This window comes from Scyliorhinus torazame, chromosome 6 (assembly GCF_047496885.1).
Source record: "Scyliorhinus torazame isolate Kashiwa2021f chromosome 6, sScyTor2.1, whole genome shotgun sequence".
In the NCBI taxonomy this organism is placed as follows: domain Eukaryota; kingdom Metazoa; phylum Chordata; class Chondrichthyes; order Carcharhiniformes; family Scyliorhinidae; genus Scyliorhinus; species Scyliorhinus torazame.
In genome coordinates this window covers 20,251,276-20,269,565 of record NC_092712.1, presented here as the reverse complement: position 1 = coordinate 20,269,565, position 18,290 = coordinate 20,251,276, and the positions used below count along the sequence as shown (strand labels likewise).

At 49.2% G+C, this 18,290-nt stretch overlaps 1 protein-coding gene across 3 annotated transcripts in view; it reads right to left on the bottom strand.

Annotated features, from left to right (window-relative positions):
- LOC140424704 (uncharacterized) overlaps nt 1-18,290 on the bottom strand; it is a 337,233-nt gene that overhangs the window by 187,591 nt on the left and 131,352 nt on the right. For all 3 annotated transcript variants that reach the window (XM_072508002.1, XM_072508001.1, XM_072508000.1), the window contains 3 exons: nt 17,729-17,746; nt 17,566-17,616; nt 4,276-4,383 (listed from right to left, as the gene is read on the bottom strand). In XM_072508002.1, the coding sequence (XP_072364103.1) occupies nt 4,276-4,383; nt 17,566-17,616; nt 17,729-17,746 (177 nt within the window). The remainder of the gene's footprint in view (nt 1-4,275; nt 4,384-17,565; nt 17,617-17,728; nt 17,747-18,290) is intronic.

The window sequence follows — 18,290 nt, the reverse complement described above, 5'->3', positions numbered from 1 at the left end:
GTAAAGGTGGCGCCGCCCCTGACTTTGGTGCAAACAGGGATTCCCCCGCCGATTGCCGAAAGTGATTCCTGAAAGATGCCTCCACAATTTCTTCAGCTGTCTCTTTTAGGATCCTGGGGTGTAGTCCATCTGGTCCAGGTGACTTATCCACCTTCAGGCCTTTCAGTTTCCCCAGAACCTTCTCCTTAGTGATGGCCACTGCACTCACCTCTGTCCCCTGATTCTCCTGGAGCTCTGGCATCCGGCTGGTGTCTTGCACTGTGAAGACTGATGCAAAGTAACTATTCAGTGTCTCTGACATTTCTTTGTTTCCTAGTATTACTTCTCCAGCCACGTTTTCCAGTGGTCCAATGTCTATTTTTGCCTCTCTCTTACCTTTTATATATTATTTTGGTTCTCTATTTCGCCTTCAGTTATGACACCTTCTAAGCTAACGCTCTGGTTCCCAACCCTCTGCCATATTAGTTTAAATCCTCCCGAGTGACACTACCAAACCTCCCAGCCAGGATATTGGTGCACCTCGAGTTTAGATGCAACCCGTCCTTCTTGTACAGGTTGCACCTGCAACGGAAGAGATCCCAATGATCCAGAAATCTGAAACCCTCCCTCCTACACCACTGGTTTAGCCAGGATAGCTGCACTATCCTCCTGGCACGTGGCACAGGGAGTAATCCTGAGATTACAACCCTAGAGGTACTGCTTTTTAGCTTACTGCCTAACTCCCTGTACTCCTTCTGCAGGACCTCATCACTCTTCCTGCCTATGCCGTTAGTACCTATGTGTACTACGGCCTCTGGCTGTTCACCCTCCCCCTTCAGGATATCCTGTGTTCGTTCAGAGACAGCCTTGACCCTGGCACCAGGGAGGCAACACACCATCCAGGAGTCTCTTTCACTTCCACAGAAGTGCCTATCTGTGCCCCTTACTATAGAGTCCCCTATAACTATTGCTCTCCTGCACTTTGCCCTCCTCTGCTGAGCAACAGAGCCAGTTGTGGCGCCACTGCCCTGGCTGCTGTTGTTTTCCACTGACAGGCTATCCCCCCGAACAGTATCCAAAAAGATATACCTGTTAGTGAGGGGGACAGCCACAGAGGATTCCTGCACTGACTGCCTGCCCTTTCTAGCGGTCACCCATCTGTCTGCCTGCACCTTGGGTGTGACCACTCTCTCTAACTCCTGTCTATGACACTTTCCGCCACCTGCATGCTCCTAAGTGCATCCAACTGCTGCTCCTACCGAACCACGCAGTCTGTGAGAAGCTGCCATTGGTTACACTTGCTTGAGATGTAGTCAACCGGAACGCTGGAAGCGTCACAGATCTGCCACATCTCACAGCTGTTGCACTGCACCCCGTTGAGTGACATTTAAGCACTAGTTAATTAGTTTGAAATAACCACTTGAATTATTGTTAGATTGAGTTACAATTAGCTATATGGCCCTAACACTAGATTTTTACTGTAAAATTAAATGCTAAATACTGATCTCTGCCCTCAGGTTTAGTTACTCCACTATCTAGTTAATCAATTAGATTTGTTTTGCAATGTTATTTTTTTTCAAATTTAACAGATTCCCAACGAGCCAATCAGGTCACAGCTTTACTGTGATGTCACCTCAGTCCGTCCCCCATCTCCCCCCCCCCGCCCGTCCCCCACACACACACAATTTGAAAAGGTATTAACATCACTACCTTCCCGGGATGCTCTCTGGATCTCTCCCTGCAGATTAACAGTTACAGGCCAGAAGAAAGAAACCAGAACGGTAGAGGAAAAGCACTTCCTCCCACTCTGCACTGAATTACCTCACTGCACCCAGTTTCAACCTCACTCGAGCTGTCTCTCACTCAGTGTGTCTCGACCTCACCGTGCACAAGCTTACTAAGTTGCATAACCAGTTGCACCACAGTCACTATGCCTTATTTAGCTCAGCAAATCCATTCATGGGGGCACCTAGCTCCTCAACAGATAATGGCTCGATTCCAAAGGAGCTGGTAGGGTCAAGGCTTTAAGAAACAAGCTCAGATAGCAGCAGACCATTGTGTCACTTGTCAAAAAACAATTCAGGACCTATAACATCCATGCCTCAGTTAAAAAACCCTGCCCCATCGGGAACATTTCAACACATACAAGTTGATTACATCACTCTTCCATTATGTTAAGGATACTCTGAAATCCTAGTAATAGTGGACAAATTTTCCAGATGGGTAGAAGCCATTCCAGCCAGAAAAGTTGTAAAGATTCTGGGCGGGATTTTCTCAGCCCGGGGCCGGGCCGGAGATTCCCCGTGACCGGCGCGAATCGCGACACACCGCCCTGACGCCAGCACGCGATTCTCCGCAGACCAGCGTGGCGTGGTTGGCGTGGCGCCGGTTGGGGACCACTCTAAGGGGCCGGCCCGCCGATTCTCAGACGAGTCCCACCGGCTCCGTCCACACCTGCTCTCAGCCGGCGGGAACTCAGCGTGGAAGGGTCGGGGGCGGCCTGTGGGGGTGGAGTGGGGGTCCGACCCCAGAGGGGGGGGGGGGGGTCTCCGATGTGACCTGACCTGCGATCAGGGCCCACCGATCAGCGGGCCGGCCTCTCTGGCTGTGGGCCTCCTTTTTTAAGCGCCTGCCCCTGTAGCCCTGCGCCATGTTGCGTCGGGGCCGGCGCATTGAGGAGAGCCACTGCGCATGCGCACGTTGGCGCCAGTTCCACTGCGCATGTGCGGATCCTGCAGCGTCCCGTTCGCGCCGGGATCAGCAGCTGGAGTGGAGTAAACCACTCCAGTGCCGTGCTGGCCCCCTGTAGGAGCCAGAATTGCTGATTATGAGGCTGTGTTGACGCCGTAGGGAAATGTGATGGCGTTTCCAACGGCGTCATCACTTAGCCTCAGGATCACAGAATTCCGCCCCATGTCCCTCGATGGGGAGAACCAGTCAGCATAGACTCAGATAAAGGAACTAATTTCATTGGAGCGGTTTGCAAAGAAGTTTGTAGTTTATTAAACATCCAGCTGCATTGTCCTTACCACCCACAATCATCAGGACAAGTGGAACGCATGAATCGAACCCTGAAGGAACGATTATCAAAGTATCACCAAGGGGGAAGACTTTGCCATTGGTCCTGTGTAGCATCAGAGCAACACCAAACAGGATAACAGGCCTGAGTCCATTTGAAGTAATTACTGGCAGACCCATGTCCTCACCAGGAACTATTGACCTGCGTAAAGCGGATTGTTAGTTAATGAGTGATGCACTACTCAAATATTGCCACGATCTAACAAGTGTTGTTGGTTCTGCTTCCTTACAGGTATCCCTCAAGACGTCCCTTCTCCTCAAAATTCAGGCCTGGTCCTCGTCCAAGCTTCACAGCTCCCCCCCCTTCCAATACCTTCATTGCCCCCACTCCCAGTTTCACCCGGCACCTTTGTTGCCCCCTCTCCAAGTTTCACCCACCCCCGCATCTTCATTCCCCCCCCGTTCCAGTTTCACCTCCCCAACACCTTCATTCCCCCCTCCCAGCTCTGCCACCCCCTCTCCCTAAGACCTTACACTAAATGTGTCACCCCTCCTCCTGACTTTACCAGCCCATGGCAAAGGCCTCCAAGACCTGAAGCAGGTCCAGTGAAGACCAAAGAAGGTGCTGTAAACCCATGGCCAAGTCCCAGAAGGTCTGAAGCAGATGCAGCAACAGTGAAGCCAAAGCCGCTGCTAGGAGACCTCCCAACCTCCAGTGAAGGCTTATGCATGAAGATCTACTCATGATATGATGCATATGTTTCTCCAGGGTCCAGGAGTGGCAGGCCACAAGTACCATCTTATCCCCAGATGTCTGTGATCTGAGAAAGGCCCAAAAGTCAAGTCTCAAATTCTGCACGCCAATTTGTTTTAGACATGTTCTTCTGCGCCGCAGTGTTTTACCACTAGTATAATCAAGGAGAATCAAGTGTTGGGAGGGGGATTCTGTTACGTTCTTCATTTGTATCTCATTAGCAGGGTATGTAAATGGGTTTTGGGTCAGTCTTCAGTGGAATTACCGATCTACCATGGCGGACACCAGTGGAAGATCCCACTGTAAATTCACCCTGGCGTGAAAACGATTTTAGCACCTCCTGCCAAATTCCTTCTCCATCCACTCTGTGGGGGTTGCCAGTTCAAGTTAGCACCCCTCCAATCTATTTATCAAGGGGGGGGGGGGGGGCAGTCAACAGCCTCACATTAGCAGGTTGTGTGAGGGACACAACAGCAATGATCAAATAAGTCAGAACAATTTCTTTCAAGTCTTTCCAAGCTTACTTTTTTTCACTGGCGATCGTGGCGGTGGAGGTATAGGTCGACGAGCCTTAGTTGGACGAAAATATTTGGCCATTTGCTCATCTGTATAATGTTTACAAACTGTTTTTCCTGTGAAAGGAAGCAAAAAGATTAACAAATAATCAAGTCAATGCAAACAAACGATCCCAGGCAGAGCTGGGACTTTACTTTAGGTTACACCGTCTTTGCAAGTGCAACGATTCAATAATGAAGCTTCCTGACACTCGCTGGTTGTTATTTCAAAGCTTTTTACTATTTCCACATGGGGAGTTGCATGTCTGATACCTCCTCTTGCCATTGGTATCATTTTCCATCAATATATTTGTGAGGCAACAAGGGATAACCTATTAAATGTGGCCTTGCCATTGTTGCCTGCATCACAAGAAAAGCAGAAAATGTGAGCAAATCTGGATTTTTTTTTCCCCCAGAAATTATCAGATCACATCCCAAATCCCCACAGCTGACCAGCGCCTTTCTTGCCTTTTCCAATATTTAAAAAAATATTTTTATTCTCTGCCTTTTTCACATTTTCATCCAAATTTATACCCACCAACAAACAATCAATGGTACCCAATACAATGTCAATCCCCTGACCAACAATTCCTCTCTCCCACCAGCCCCCAAACAACCCTCAACATTTTAAATACAAACATCAAAGAAAAGGATTCAGGAATCCACCACCCACCCCATACATAGTCACCAACAACATACACAGTCCAACAACCCCACCACCACCACCAATGTTCGATGTCATCCAATTCTTGAAAGTGCATAATGAACAAAGCCCATGAATTGTAGAACCCTTCTATCCTTCCCCTTAACTCAAACTTCACCTTCTCGAGTGTTAAAAACTCCAACAGATCTCCCCACCACGCCGAGGCACAGGGTGAAGGAACTGACCACCCCAACAAGATCCGCTTTCAGGCGATCAGCGAGGCGAAGGCTAAAACATCTGCCTCCCCACCCGCTTCCAACCCCAGCCAATCCAATACCCCGAATGTGGCCTCCAGAGGACCCGGCTTACATATACCACCTTCGAAATGACCCTGAACACCTCCCTCCAATACCTGCAGCTTTGGACTGGACCAAAACATATTAACGTGGTTTGCGGCCCCCCCTCGCAACGTTCACGAACATCCTCTACCCCCTCAAAGAATGGGCTCATCCTTGGCTTTGTGAGGTGCACTCTATACACCACCTCCAGCCATATCAGCCCCAACCTCGCACACAAAGTTGAGGCATTTACCCTCCGGAGCACCTCACACCACAACCCCTCCTCCATGCTCTCTCCCAACCCTTCCTCCCATTTTGCCTTAATCCCCTCCAGCGGTGCCTTCTCTTCTCCCAGAATCCCCCCATAAATTGCCAACACCACCCCCTTCTCCATTCCCTCTGCCGTTGGCACTCCTCAAACAATGTGGAGGCTGGCGCCACCAGAAAGTTCTGTATCTCCTTCTTAGCAAAATCTCAGACCTGCATATAGGTCAACATTTCCCCTTGCCTCAACCCATATTTTGCCCCCAGCTCCTTCAATCCCACAAACCGGCCCCCTAGAAACAAATTCTTTAATGCCTCAACTCCTTTCTCCTCCCATCTCCGAAAACTCCCATCCCACTTCCCTAGTTCAAATCTGTGATTCCCCCGAATCAGTATTTCCCTTGACCCCCCCCCCAGCCTAAAGTGCTGGCGCAACGGCCTCCAGATTTTCAACGTCGCTACTACTACCGGACTCCCTGAGTATTTCCCCGGAATCGTCGGGAGTGGCGTTGTTTCCAACACCCAAGTCCTGACCCCCTACACAGAGTCTTCTCCATTCTAACCCACTGGGAGTCCTCCACCCTCTAACCCAGCTCCTCAACTTCTCCGCATTCGCCACCCAGTAATAATATCGTAAATTCGGAAGACCCAACCCCCCTGGCTGCCGCCCTCTCTGCAACAACACCGTCTTAATCCTAACCACCTTCCCCCCATATAAATGAGGAAATCATCTTTTCAGCCTCCTTGAAAAATGCTTTTGACAGGAAGATCGGCCAGCACTGAAATATAAACAAGAATCGCGGCAACACGTTCATTTTAATTGCCTGTACCAGATCTGCGAGCGACAGAGGGAGACCATCCCACCTTGTCAGGTCCACTTGCACCCTCCTCACCAGACTAATAACATTATACCTAGGGAGCCCCCCCAATCCCGTGTCAACTGCACCCACAGATATCTAAAGTGAGTCCCCGCCCTACGGAATGGTAGCCCCCCTCCCCACCCCTATCCCCACTCCTGGCCGAGACACCACAAAATATTCACTTTTGTTTAAATTTAGTTTATATTGCAAAAAACACCTAAACACTCGAAGCAGCTGCAATATGCCCCCCATCGACACTCGGTTCCGATCCATACAACAGCAAATCATCTGCATACAACGATGCCCTATACTCTACCAATCCCCCCCACCCTCCGCACTATTCTGTTCCACACCTCCGATCACCTCAGCGGGATGGCCAACGGCTCAATTGCAAGCGCAAACAATGGGGGGACATAGGACATCCCTGCCTGGTCCCACGGTATAGAGCAAAATACCCTCGCCCTTGGCTCCTTATGCAGCAGCCTTACCTAATCCACAAATCGTGGACCGATCCCAAACCGCTCCAGAACTGCCATCAAATATCCCCACTCTACTCGGTCAAACGCCTTCTTGGCGTCCAATTCCACACCCACCTCTGTCTCCCTCCCCTTCGCCGGCGCCATAACCATGTTCAATACCTTCCTAATGTTCAAAAAGAGCTGCCTCCCCTTCACAAACCCTGTCTGATCTTCCCCTATCACCTTCGGGAGGCACTCCTGCAACCTACCCGCCAATACCTTTGTCAACACCTTTGCGTCCACATTCAAAATTGATATTGGTCTATACGAGCTACAGTCTGTCGGATCCTTCTTGAGCAACAGGGAGATCGATGCCTTCCCTAAAGTCTGTGGCAACACCCCCTTCCCTATCGCCTCCTCAAACATCCCCACCAAACATGCGCCAAACTTATCTTTGAATTTCTTGCAATATTCCACCGGAAACCCATCTGGCCCTGCTACCTTCCCCGACTGCATCCTCCCAATCACACCTTTCAACGCCTGCTCCGCTATTGCCCCCTCCAATATGATCCTGTCCCCTCCCCCAACCTCAGGTATTCCAAACCATCCAGGAATTCCTGCATCTCCCGTTCAATTAAACCGCACATGTTCCTCAATCACTTTTCCAATCGTATCACAAAACCCTCAGTCCCACAACAGCCCCACATCCAATCTCTACCCCCGACTCTGCACTATTCCCTTCTCCAACACCATATCAACCCAGTGTGGCGCATAGTCCAATATCCCAATTGCGAATATTCCGACCCCTTGACCCCAGCCAACAGCAACTATCCCACCACACAAAATCTATCCGCGGAATAGGCCTTATGAACTGAAGAGAAGGAAGAATACCCCCGCTCCCCTGGGTGCAAGAACTTCCAAGGGTCCACTCGTCCCATTTCCATCATTAGCCCAGCCAACACCTTTGCTCCGCCTGACTGGGTAAGCGATCGCGATCGTGACCTGTCCAATTTTGGCTCCTGCACCATATTCCAGTCTCCTCCCACTATCAATTCATGTGAATCCAAGTCGGGGATGGCCCCACACACCTTCTTTACAAACCCTGCATCATCCCAGTTGGGAGCATACACGCTAACCAACACCACCAACCTCCTTTCCAATGCCCCTGTCACTATTACGTATCTACCTCCCTCATCTGCCACAACTTTCTCCATTTGGAACCTCACTCTTATTCACCAGAACCGCAACCCCCTGCACCCTACTATCAAAAGCCGAATGAAACACCTGGCTAACCCAGCCCTTTCTAAGCCTTCCCTGATCCTTCACGTCACCTGTCGAGTCTCCTGCAGCATCGCCACCTCTGCTTTCAAACCTTTCAAATGCGCAAGCACTTCATTGGGCCTCAAGTTCCGCATAAAAACAGGGGGGTCACCCCCCCCCCCCCCCGCCGCTTATCACCCCCCGCCGCTTATCCATCATCATCATAATTTTGGGCCCTATACACTGAGACTGATCAGTCCCTATCCACTGTTGACATCAAACCCATCCCCTCTCCCAGAATTCCCCCCTACACTCCCTCTCGAAGGAACCCCACCCCGTGTCGATCCCCTCCCCTCCTTTTACTCACCTCCTAGGCCCATTGAAACCCTGAAAAGTGTGAGGTTGTCTGTAATGATCCACAGGAGGCAGGGGTTCCGTCACCACACCAGTATTTATTTGCAATAACTTATATACAGGAGCAGCTCCAAACAGTGCTGCTAGCATCCCAGTCAACTTAAGACTGCCTAACAAAGCCTACACAGGTGCTTATATAAGCCCCCTCAATGAGCTATCATTGAAGGAGCTCATACTCCAATTGGCCAACCAATAATGCCAATTGAAGGTCATTACACCCCCCCCCCCCAGGTCCGAGGAATTCCTGCCAGCTGGTATTCCTCTGAGCTTCTTCCTGCTCCTCCTGTCCGGGCCTGTTACCTCTGTGTCGTCCGCCAGGTCGTTCTCCGACGTGGGTGGGGTGTACCTTATAGGCGCCCGTCTTTTCCTTGACGACGTCCTTGGAAGTTGTACTTCCTCCTCCTCGGGGAGAGGCGTCACGGCGGCCTCGTCGAACGTGTCCATCTCAGACTCTGACGACTGGATGACGGGGTCTGGAGAAATTGTTCGGGGCTGGGGTGTGGGTATCTTTCCCGTCTGAGCTATCCCAGCTTGAGGCGGTCCTGCTTCGACTGCCTCCAGGTGTGGTTCCGCTGCCCTCATTTGGTCTAGGTGTTTCTTCAGCACCTTACCTCCTGTTGAAACTTCATATGATATGGGCCCTGTTTGGGACTCTATCGTGCCTTTGACCCACGTTGGTCCATTCCCATAATTCTTGACCCAAACCGGTGCTCCCACCTGGAAATGTCTCTGCTGCCGAATACTATCATGCCCCCTGCGTTGGACCTGCTGTTGTTTCTCAACTTTCCCCATTAAATTTGGGAAAAGGAGACTCAGCCTCATTCGCAGCCGCCTTCCCATTAAGAGTTCAGCTGGCGGTATGCCCGTTGTGGAATGCGGTGTGGTCCTGTAATCAAACAGCCAGCGGGAGAGCTTTGTGTCCATTGACGCTGCCGGCTGCTTCTTGAGTCCCGCTTTTAGTGTCTGGACCACTCTCTCTACCAGGCCGTTGGACGCTGGATGGTAAGGGGCCGTTTTGATGTGGCGGACTCCGTTTCCCTTTAGGAATTTTCCAAATTCCCCACTTGTGAATGTCGTACCGTTGTCCGACACCAATACCTCCAGAAGTCCATGTGTTGCAAACGAGGCCCTGAGCTTTTCAATTGTCGATGCTGTGCTTGCAGCGTTTACCCGGTGGATGTCCAACCATTTGGAGTGGGCGTCCACTATCACCAAAAACATTGAGCCCATGAAAGGGCCAGCGTGGTCAATATGCAGGCGGGTCCACGGTCTGCCTGGCCATTCCCACGGGTGCAATGGCGCAGCTGGTGGCACTCTTTGCCCCTGTTGGCACTCCTGGCACCGACGTACCAAGGCTGCTATGTCTGTGTCCAATCCTTGCCACCAAACGTAGCTTCGAGCTAGCATCTTCATTTTAGACACCCCTGGGTGTCGGTGATGTAACTCGGTTAAGATTGCCCGACGGCCCTGAGCTGGGACTATTACCCGGACTCCCCATAATAGGATACCGTCTTCTACGGTTATTTGGTCCCTTCTGCTCCAGTATGGGTGCATCTGGGGCTCCACTGGTCTATCCAGTTCCCCTGTTAGCAGTAAATGCTTCATCTTGGCTAAAACTGGGTCAGTTTGCGTCCACAACCGAATATGTTGTGCGTCCACTGGTAGGGTGTCCAAAAAATTTAGAGTCATTACTGTCTCCTCTACTTTCGGTATTAGCGGCAGGGTGTCTGGGAGGGGAAGTCTGCTCAAAGCAACAGCTACTCGCGTTCCTGGTCTGTGCTCCAGAACGTATCTGTATGCCACCAGTAGCAACGCCCAGCGTTGGATTCTAGCCGATGCAATCGGGGGTATTGACTTATCTTCTTTTAATAACCCTAATAACGGCTTATGGTCCGTCACTATGGTGAATTTCCGCCCGTACAGATACTGGTGAAATTTTTTTACTGCAAATATCACCGCTAGTCCTTCCTTCTCGATTTGGGCGTACTTTCTCTCAGCCATCGCCAAGGTCCTGGAAGCATAGGCTATTGGCCGTTCTTCCCCATTCCTTCCTCTATGGGCTAAGACGGCTCCTACCCCGTAAGGTGATGCGTCACACGTGACCACCAACTCCTTCCTTGGGTCATAATGCTCTAGGACATTTTCGGATGACAGCTGTTCCTTAATGTCCCTAAATGCTCGGTTTTGGCGGGCGGACCATTTCCATTCTTGTCCCTTTTTTAGTAGCTGGTGGAGGGGTTCTAGGATGGATGCCCTATTTTCAATAAATTTGCCATAATATGTTACCAATCCTAGAAATGATCGTAGCTCCTGGACAGTGGTGGGAGCTGGGGCTTCTTTTATTGCCCTTACTCGGTCTTCCAATGGTTGTAAGCCCGACTCTTCTACTTTATATCCAAGGTACGTCACTTGTGGGGTCAGAGAAACACATTTTTCTCTTTTCAGCCGTACGCCTGCCTTTGCGAAACGCCGGAGCACTTCCTCCAGGTTCCTTAAGTGTTCCCTGTTTGTCCTATCCGTGATTAAGACATCGTCCAAATAAATCGCCACCTGCGGTAGTCCCTGCAGAATATTTTCCATCGTACGCTGGAATATAACGCAGGCTGATGACACACCGAAGGGTAGTCTAATATAACGAAAAAGTCCCTTCAGGGTGTTGATCGTAGCGAACTTCTGGGAGTCCTTGTCCAGTTTTAACTGCAGGTAGGCGTGGCTCATGTCCAGTTTTGTGAACAAAAGCCCACCTGCCAATTTGGCATATAGGTCGTCTATTTTCGGGATCGGGTATTTGTCCAGCAGTGCGTATTTGTTTACCGTCTGTTTGAAATCTCCACAGAGACGTATCGAGCCGCCTGGCTTCAAAATTGGTACCACCGGCGCTGCCCATTCCGAGAACTGTACTGGTCTGATAATGCCGTCGCGCCGTAACCTTTCTATTTCGACATCCACTTTCTTCCTTAATGCAAAAGGTACCGGCCTGGCCTTACAAAATTTCGGAAGGGCTTCTGGGTCCACATGCAAAGTTGCTTTGGCGCCTCTCATTTCCCCCAACCCTTCTTGGAAGACCTCCGGGTATTTTTGGAGTACTCCACTCAACTGCCCGCTTCCACTCTGGAAAATTTTCATCCAATCTAAGTTTAGGTCTTTCAGCCAGTTCCATCCTATTAAGTTCGGTCCGGAGCCCTCTACTATCGTCAATGGTAATCTGAGCAATTGTTTGTCATATTCCACGGGTACATGCGTCGTGCCTAGAACTTCCAGGGGTTCCCCCGTGTAGGTTTTAAGTTTCGTCGATGTTTTTGTTAGGGTTAGTGGCTGGAGTCCATCTTTGATTTTTTTAAATGCTGCCACTCCCATTACTGATACGGCCGCACCCGTGTCTAGTTCCATTATTGTCGGCCGACCGTTCACCCGTGGGGTAATCTTAATAGGTTCTGCTTTCTTCGTCGCAATATTATATAACTGTTCCCCTTCAGAGGAGGATGGGGCATCCAGGTTGTGTACTTCCCTGCATCCCCACCTGCTAGTCCTCTTTTGCCACCTCCTTCTAGGGTTTCTGTCGCTGTTACCCCACTCTGTCTGGTGCCAGAAACGGTCCTTCTCTGTTGGGGGAGCCTCAGCCAGTAGTTCCCTCTGTCTCCAGTTAGTCCTAGCAGACTTGGGGCAGTTCTGGGGTTTTCCTTTGGCCCTCTGTTCCTCAGGCTTTTCCTGAGGGCGGCTATCTGGTAGCTGGACCCATTGAGGTAGTCCCTCTCCCAGGTATCTACCTCCATTGGCCTGCCCTGTAGTTCCTGCGCCCCACTTGCTGCCTTTTCTAGGGACAGTGCGAGCTGTAATGCCCGCCTGCAGTCTAGCTGCGTTTCCGCCAACAGGCGCTTCTGTATTTGGAGGTCATTTATGCCACACACTAACCGGTCCCGAAGCATTTCATTTGGCGTCGGGCCGAAATCACATTTTTCCGCCAGCCTTCTCAGGCGGGTCAAGAAATTTGTGACCGACTCTCTGTCTTCCCGCTTCGTTGTGTAGAATCTGTACCTACGCAAACTGAGGGGTGGTTTTGGGTCATAGTGCTCTTCCATCAATTTCGTTAATTCTTGGAAAGGTATCGTGTCCGGCGTATCGGGATAAGTTAGACTACGTATAATGGCGAAGGCTGAGGGTCCGCACGCCGACAGCAGTATAACCCGTTTCCTTCTGTCCTCCATTATCTCATTGGCCTGGAAAAAGTAACACATTCTCTCCACATACTGGGACCAGTCCTCAATAGTCGGGTCGAATGCATCCAACTTCCCAAAAAGAGGCATTTTTGAAAGAGCAAGGCTTACCCTCCGAGTGCGGCAGCTGGTCTCCACAAGGGTCTTTGTTTACCTCGTCGCCACTGTAATGATCCACAGGAGGCAGGGGTTCCGTCACCACACCAGTATTTATTTGCAATAACTTATATACAAAAGCAGCTCCAAACAGTGCTGCTAGCATTCCAGTCAACTTAAGACTGCCTCACAAAGCCTACACAGGTGCTTATATGGGCCCCCTCAATGAGCTATCATTGAGGGAGCTCATACTCCAATTGGCCAACCAATAATGCCAATTGGAGGTCATTACATTGTCCATTTTGGAAGGACAAATATGAATGCGGAATACAGGGTTAACGGTAGGGTTCTTGGCAATGTGGAGGAGCAGAGAGATCTTGGGGTCTATGTTCATACATCTTTGAAAGTTGCCACTCAAGTGGATAGAGCTGTGAAGAAGGCCTATGGTGTGCTAGTGTTCATTAACAGAGGGATTGAATTTAAGAGCCGTGAGGTGATGATGCAGCTGTACAAAAGCTTGGTAAGGCCACATTTGGAGAACTGTGTGCAGGTCTGGTCGCCTCATTTTAGGAAGGATGCGGAAGCTTTGGAAAAGGTGCAAAGGGGATTTACCAGGATGTTGCCTGGAATGGAGAGTAGGTCTTACGAGGAAAGGTTGAGGGTGCTAGGCCTTTTCTCATTACAACGGAGAAGGATGAGGGGCGACTTGATAGAGGTTTATAAGATGATTAGGGGAATAGATAGAGTAGACAGTCAGAGACGTTTTCCCCGGGTGGAATAAACCATTACAAGGGGACATAAATTTAAGGTGAATGGTGGAAGATATATAGAACATAGAACAATACAGCGCAGTACAGGCCCTTCGGCCCACGATGTTGCACCGAAACAAAAGCCATCTAACCTACACTATGCCATTATCATCCATATGTTTATCCAATAAACTTTTAAATGCCCTCAATGTTGGCGAGTTCACTACTGTAGCAGGTAGGGCTTTCCACGGCCTCACTACTCTTTGCGTAAAGAACCTACCTCTGACCTCTGTCCTATATCTATTACCCCTCAGTTTAAAGTTATGTCCCCTCGTGCCAGCCATATCCATCCGCGGGAGAAGGCTCTCACTGTCCACCCTATCCAACCCCCTGATCATTTTGTATGCCTCTATTAAGTCTCCTCTTAACCTTCTTCTCTCCAACGAAAACAACCTCAAGTCCGTCAGCCTTTCCTCATAAGATTTTCCCTCCATACCAGGCAACATCCTGGTAAATCTCCTCTGCACCCGCTCCAAAGCCTCCACGTCCTTCCTATAATGCGGTGACCAGAACTGTACGCAATACTCCAAATGCGGCCGGACCAGAGTTCTGTACAGCTGCAACATGACCTCCCGACTCCGGAACTCAATCCCTCTACCAATAAAGGCCAACACTCCATAGGCCTTCTTCACAACCCTATCAACCTGGGTAGCAACTTTCAGGGATCTATGTACATGGACACCTAGATCCCTCTGCTCAGCCACACTTTCAAGAACTTTACCATTAGCCAAATATTCCGCATTCCTGTTATTCCTTCCAAAGTGAATCACCTCACACTTCTCTACATTAAACTCCATTTGCCACCTCTCAGCCCAGCTCTGCAGCTTATCTATATCCCTCTGTAACCTGCTACATCCTTCCACACTATCGACAACACCACCGACTTTAGTATCGTCTGCAAATTTACTCACCCACCCTTCTGCGCCTTCCTCTAGGTCATTGATAAAAATGACAAACAGCAACGGCCCCAGAACAGATCCTTGTGGTACTCCACTTGTGACTGTACTCCATTCTGAACATTTCCCATCAACCACCACCCTCTGTCTTCTTTCAGCTAGCCAATTTCTGATCCACATCTCTAAATCACCCTCAATCCCCAGCCTCCGTATTTTTTGCAATAGCCTACCGTGGGGAACCTTATCAAACGCTGGGGAACCTTATCAAACGCATATAGGAGGGATATCAGAGGTAGGTTCTTTACCCAGAGAGTAGTGGGGGCATGGAAGGCACTGCCTGTGGAGGTAGTTGAGTCGGAAACATTAGGGACCTTCAAGCAGCTATTGGATAGGTACATGGATCACGGTAGAATGATATAGTGTGGATTAATTTGTTCTTAAGGGCAGCACAGTAGCATTGTGGATAGCATAATTGCTTCACAGCTCCAGGGTCCCAGGTTCGATTCCGGCTTGGGTCACTGTCTGTGCGGAGTCTGCACATCCTCCCCGTGTGTGCGTGGGTTTCCTCCGGGTGCTCCAGTTTCCTACCACAGTCCAAAGATGTGCAGGTTAGGTGGATTGGCCATGATAAATTGCCCTTAGTGTCCAAAATTGCCCTTAGTGTTGGGTGGGGTTACTGGGTTATGGGAATAGGGTGGAGGTGTTGACCTTGGGTAGGGTGCTCTTTCCAAGAGCCAGATAATCTATGATTAATCTAGGACAAAGGTTCGGCACAACATCGTGGGCAGAAGGGCCTGTTCTGTGCTGTATTTTTCTATGTTCTATGTTCAATGAACACTCAGAATAGGACACAACCAATGGGCAGTCAGGACACTCAGTGGCATCACCACAAGGGGGCATGACATAAACACTATAAAAGGGATGAGGCACTCACACCCTGCCTCTTTCCACAGACAGACATCTAGAGAGTTAGACAGGGTTGATCAGCAGCATCACACCCCAGCACGTGGTTTAGAGCAAGCTGGTACAGGTAGACTGAGTTACTACAGTTAGATTAGCAGAGAGTCGAACTCATTTGAGAACTGTTTTAATAGTTCAATATACACGTTGAACTCATTTCAGAGTCTGAAGCATCCTTTAGTTAAGACTGCATCAAGTAGCAGCCAGTTCTTATCCGAAGCATCATAACACAACATGATACCAGGAGTGACTGTTCAATCTATTTAGTTCAACTGAGCAAGATCCGTGACCACCAGCTACTGAATACAGGCACAATGGACAAGATTCAGACTCCTCATCAGCTCAGGACCACCGGCAATCTTAGTGCCAACTGGCGATCATTCAAACAGAAATTTCAACGATTCGTGGAAGCATCCGACCTCAATGGTGCGACCAATGCTCGGAAGATAGCTCTTCTACTCACCACTGAGGGTGACCATGCGATAGAGATCTTCAATTCCTTTCACTTTTCCGAAGGGCAGGACAAAACAAAGTGCCAAACCATCCTGGACAAATCCGACAGCCACTGCAAGGTGGACACCAACAAAATCTTTGAGTGCTACATCTTCCAGCAGAGGATGCAAGATAAAGACGAATCCTTCAACTCCTATCTAACTAACCTTCGACTGCTAGCACAATCCTGCAACTTCAGTGATATCACTGACTCCATGATCAGAGACCAAATCGTTTTTGGAGTTCACTCTGATCCTCTGCGAGAGCAATTGTTGAAAATCAAGCACATGACCCTGCCAGTCGCGATTGAAATGTGTACTGTGCATGAGCACTCTAAAAATCGCTATTCACAGTACAAAACGGCAGAAAGTGAAAAACAAGCCTTCCACGAGGTGGAGAGTGTTTAGGCGATCTCCCGGATGCAGCACCTTCACATTGACGAAAGTGGCCATTTTACATGCTCTTCCTGGGGCCTGACGCATGCACAATGCGATCGGGAACACGAAGCGGCCAAAAATCGCACTGCGCATGCGCAACGATGCACTGGGCGTCATGACGCCGACGTCATGTCGTGTGCGAACTGTGGCACCGCCCATTTTTAAAAAAACTGCCCTGCAAGAGGCAAACGCCTGTCAAGACACCGTCATCTCCTCCACCACCACTCCGGCGGTCGACAAGGATCAGATGCAAGCCTCAGAGACTGGACTTATGAGCATTTATTTTGTCTGTTGTGTTCTGTATTCCTCAGTCAGTCACATTAGACAGACACATTCACATGTATATATATCGGAAAAAAAGGGGAGATGTTATGATATGCCAACATGCAACCAATGAACACTCAGAATAGGACACAACCAATGGGTAGTCAGGACACTCAGAGGTGGCATCACCACAAGGGGTCATGACATAAACACTATAAAAGGGATGAGGCACTCACACCCTGCCTCTTTCCACAGACAGACATCTAGAGAGTTAGACAGGTTGATCAGCAGCATCACACCCCAGCACGTGGCTTAGAGCAAGCTGGTACAGGTAGACTGAGTTACTACAGTTAGATTAGCAGAGAGTCGAACTCATTTGAGAACTGTGTTAATAGTTCAATAAACACGTTGAATTCATTTCAGAGTCTGGAGCATCCTTTAGCAGCCTGTGTTATCCGAAGCAGCATCACACAACACTGCTATTCCACACTTTAACGTCAGTCCTGCTGTTCCACACTTTATCTTCAGCCCTGCTACTCCACACTTTAACTTCAGTCCTGCTGTTTCACAATTTAATTTCTGGACACAAATTCTGGGCACTATCATTTTAATGTCTACTCTGAGTTGTCTCTACCATTTGTAGAGGTGTCCTGATTAATTATCTGAAGACTCCCCGAAAATTGGCAATCCCATAATGTGGTGCCACGGTTGTCCTCCAGTCCTGTGACTAGGAAGGCAAGGATACACGGGATGTGTTCTATTCTGTCACTCTTGACCAACATTCAACATTACTGTGAAGAGAAAGGTTTCATTGGCTTAAAACTGTAGTTGTTCCTAATTGAATTTATGCCCTACGTCTCGGTCTTCGTGCAGGAACTGGCTCGTCTGATGGTCCTCCTTCCTCTGCTGTTGATAAAGCAAAAAAGATTCCATTAATATCTTACCCATCTAAAAATGCTACTGGTTTTTTCAAGATAAATGCAGAACCAAAACGTCACCCGATTACCATGATACTTACATGCTTGTCTGCTTGCAGCTGTTAACACACAACAGAAAACAAAGTTAACACTTGTGGAAACAGCACATCAATTACTGAAAGTTGATATCAAACAAAATAAATATTTGAAAGAATTTAATGTTGAGAGTGAATGTCATTCTGGGGGGGGGGCACAAATTCATAATAGTTACGGTGCAAATGCAGTTCACTTGGCCGTTAACATCTAAGTCAGATCTCGACGAGAAGAGTACTTCAGCTCGTCCCACTTCGCTGTCATCTTCAGATCTTTTGCCAATCGACTTAAATCAGTGTCCTCTGAGAGCAGCTTTTCCCTACCTATTCTGTCACTCCCCGTGACTTTAAAACCATAGAATCATAGAATTCCTACAGTGCAGAAGGAGGCCATTCGGCTCATTGAGTCTGCACTGACCCTCTGAAAGAGCACCCTACCTAGAACCATTCCCCCACCCTATCCACGCAGCCCCACCTAACCTGCTCATCCCTGGACACTGAGGGACAATTTAGCATGGCCAATCCACCTAACCAATAAAAGTAAAGTCTCCACAGTCTGCTTTTCGCTTTG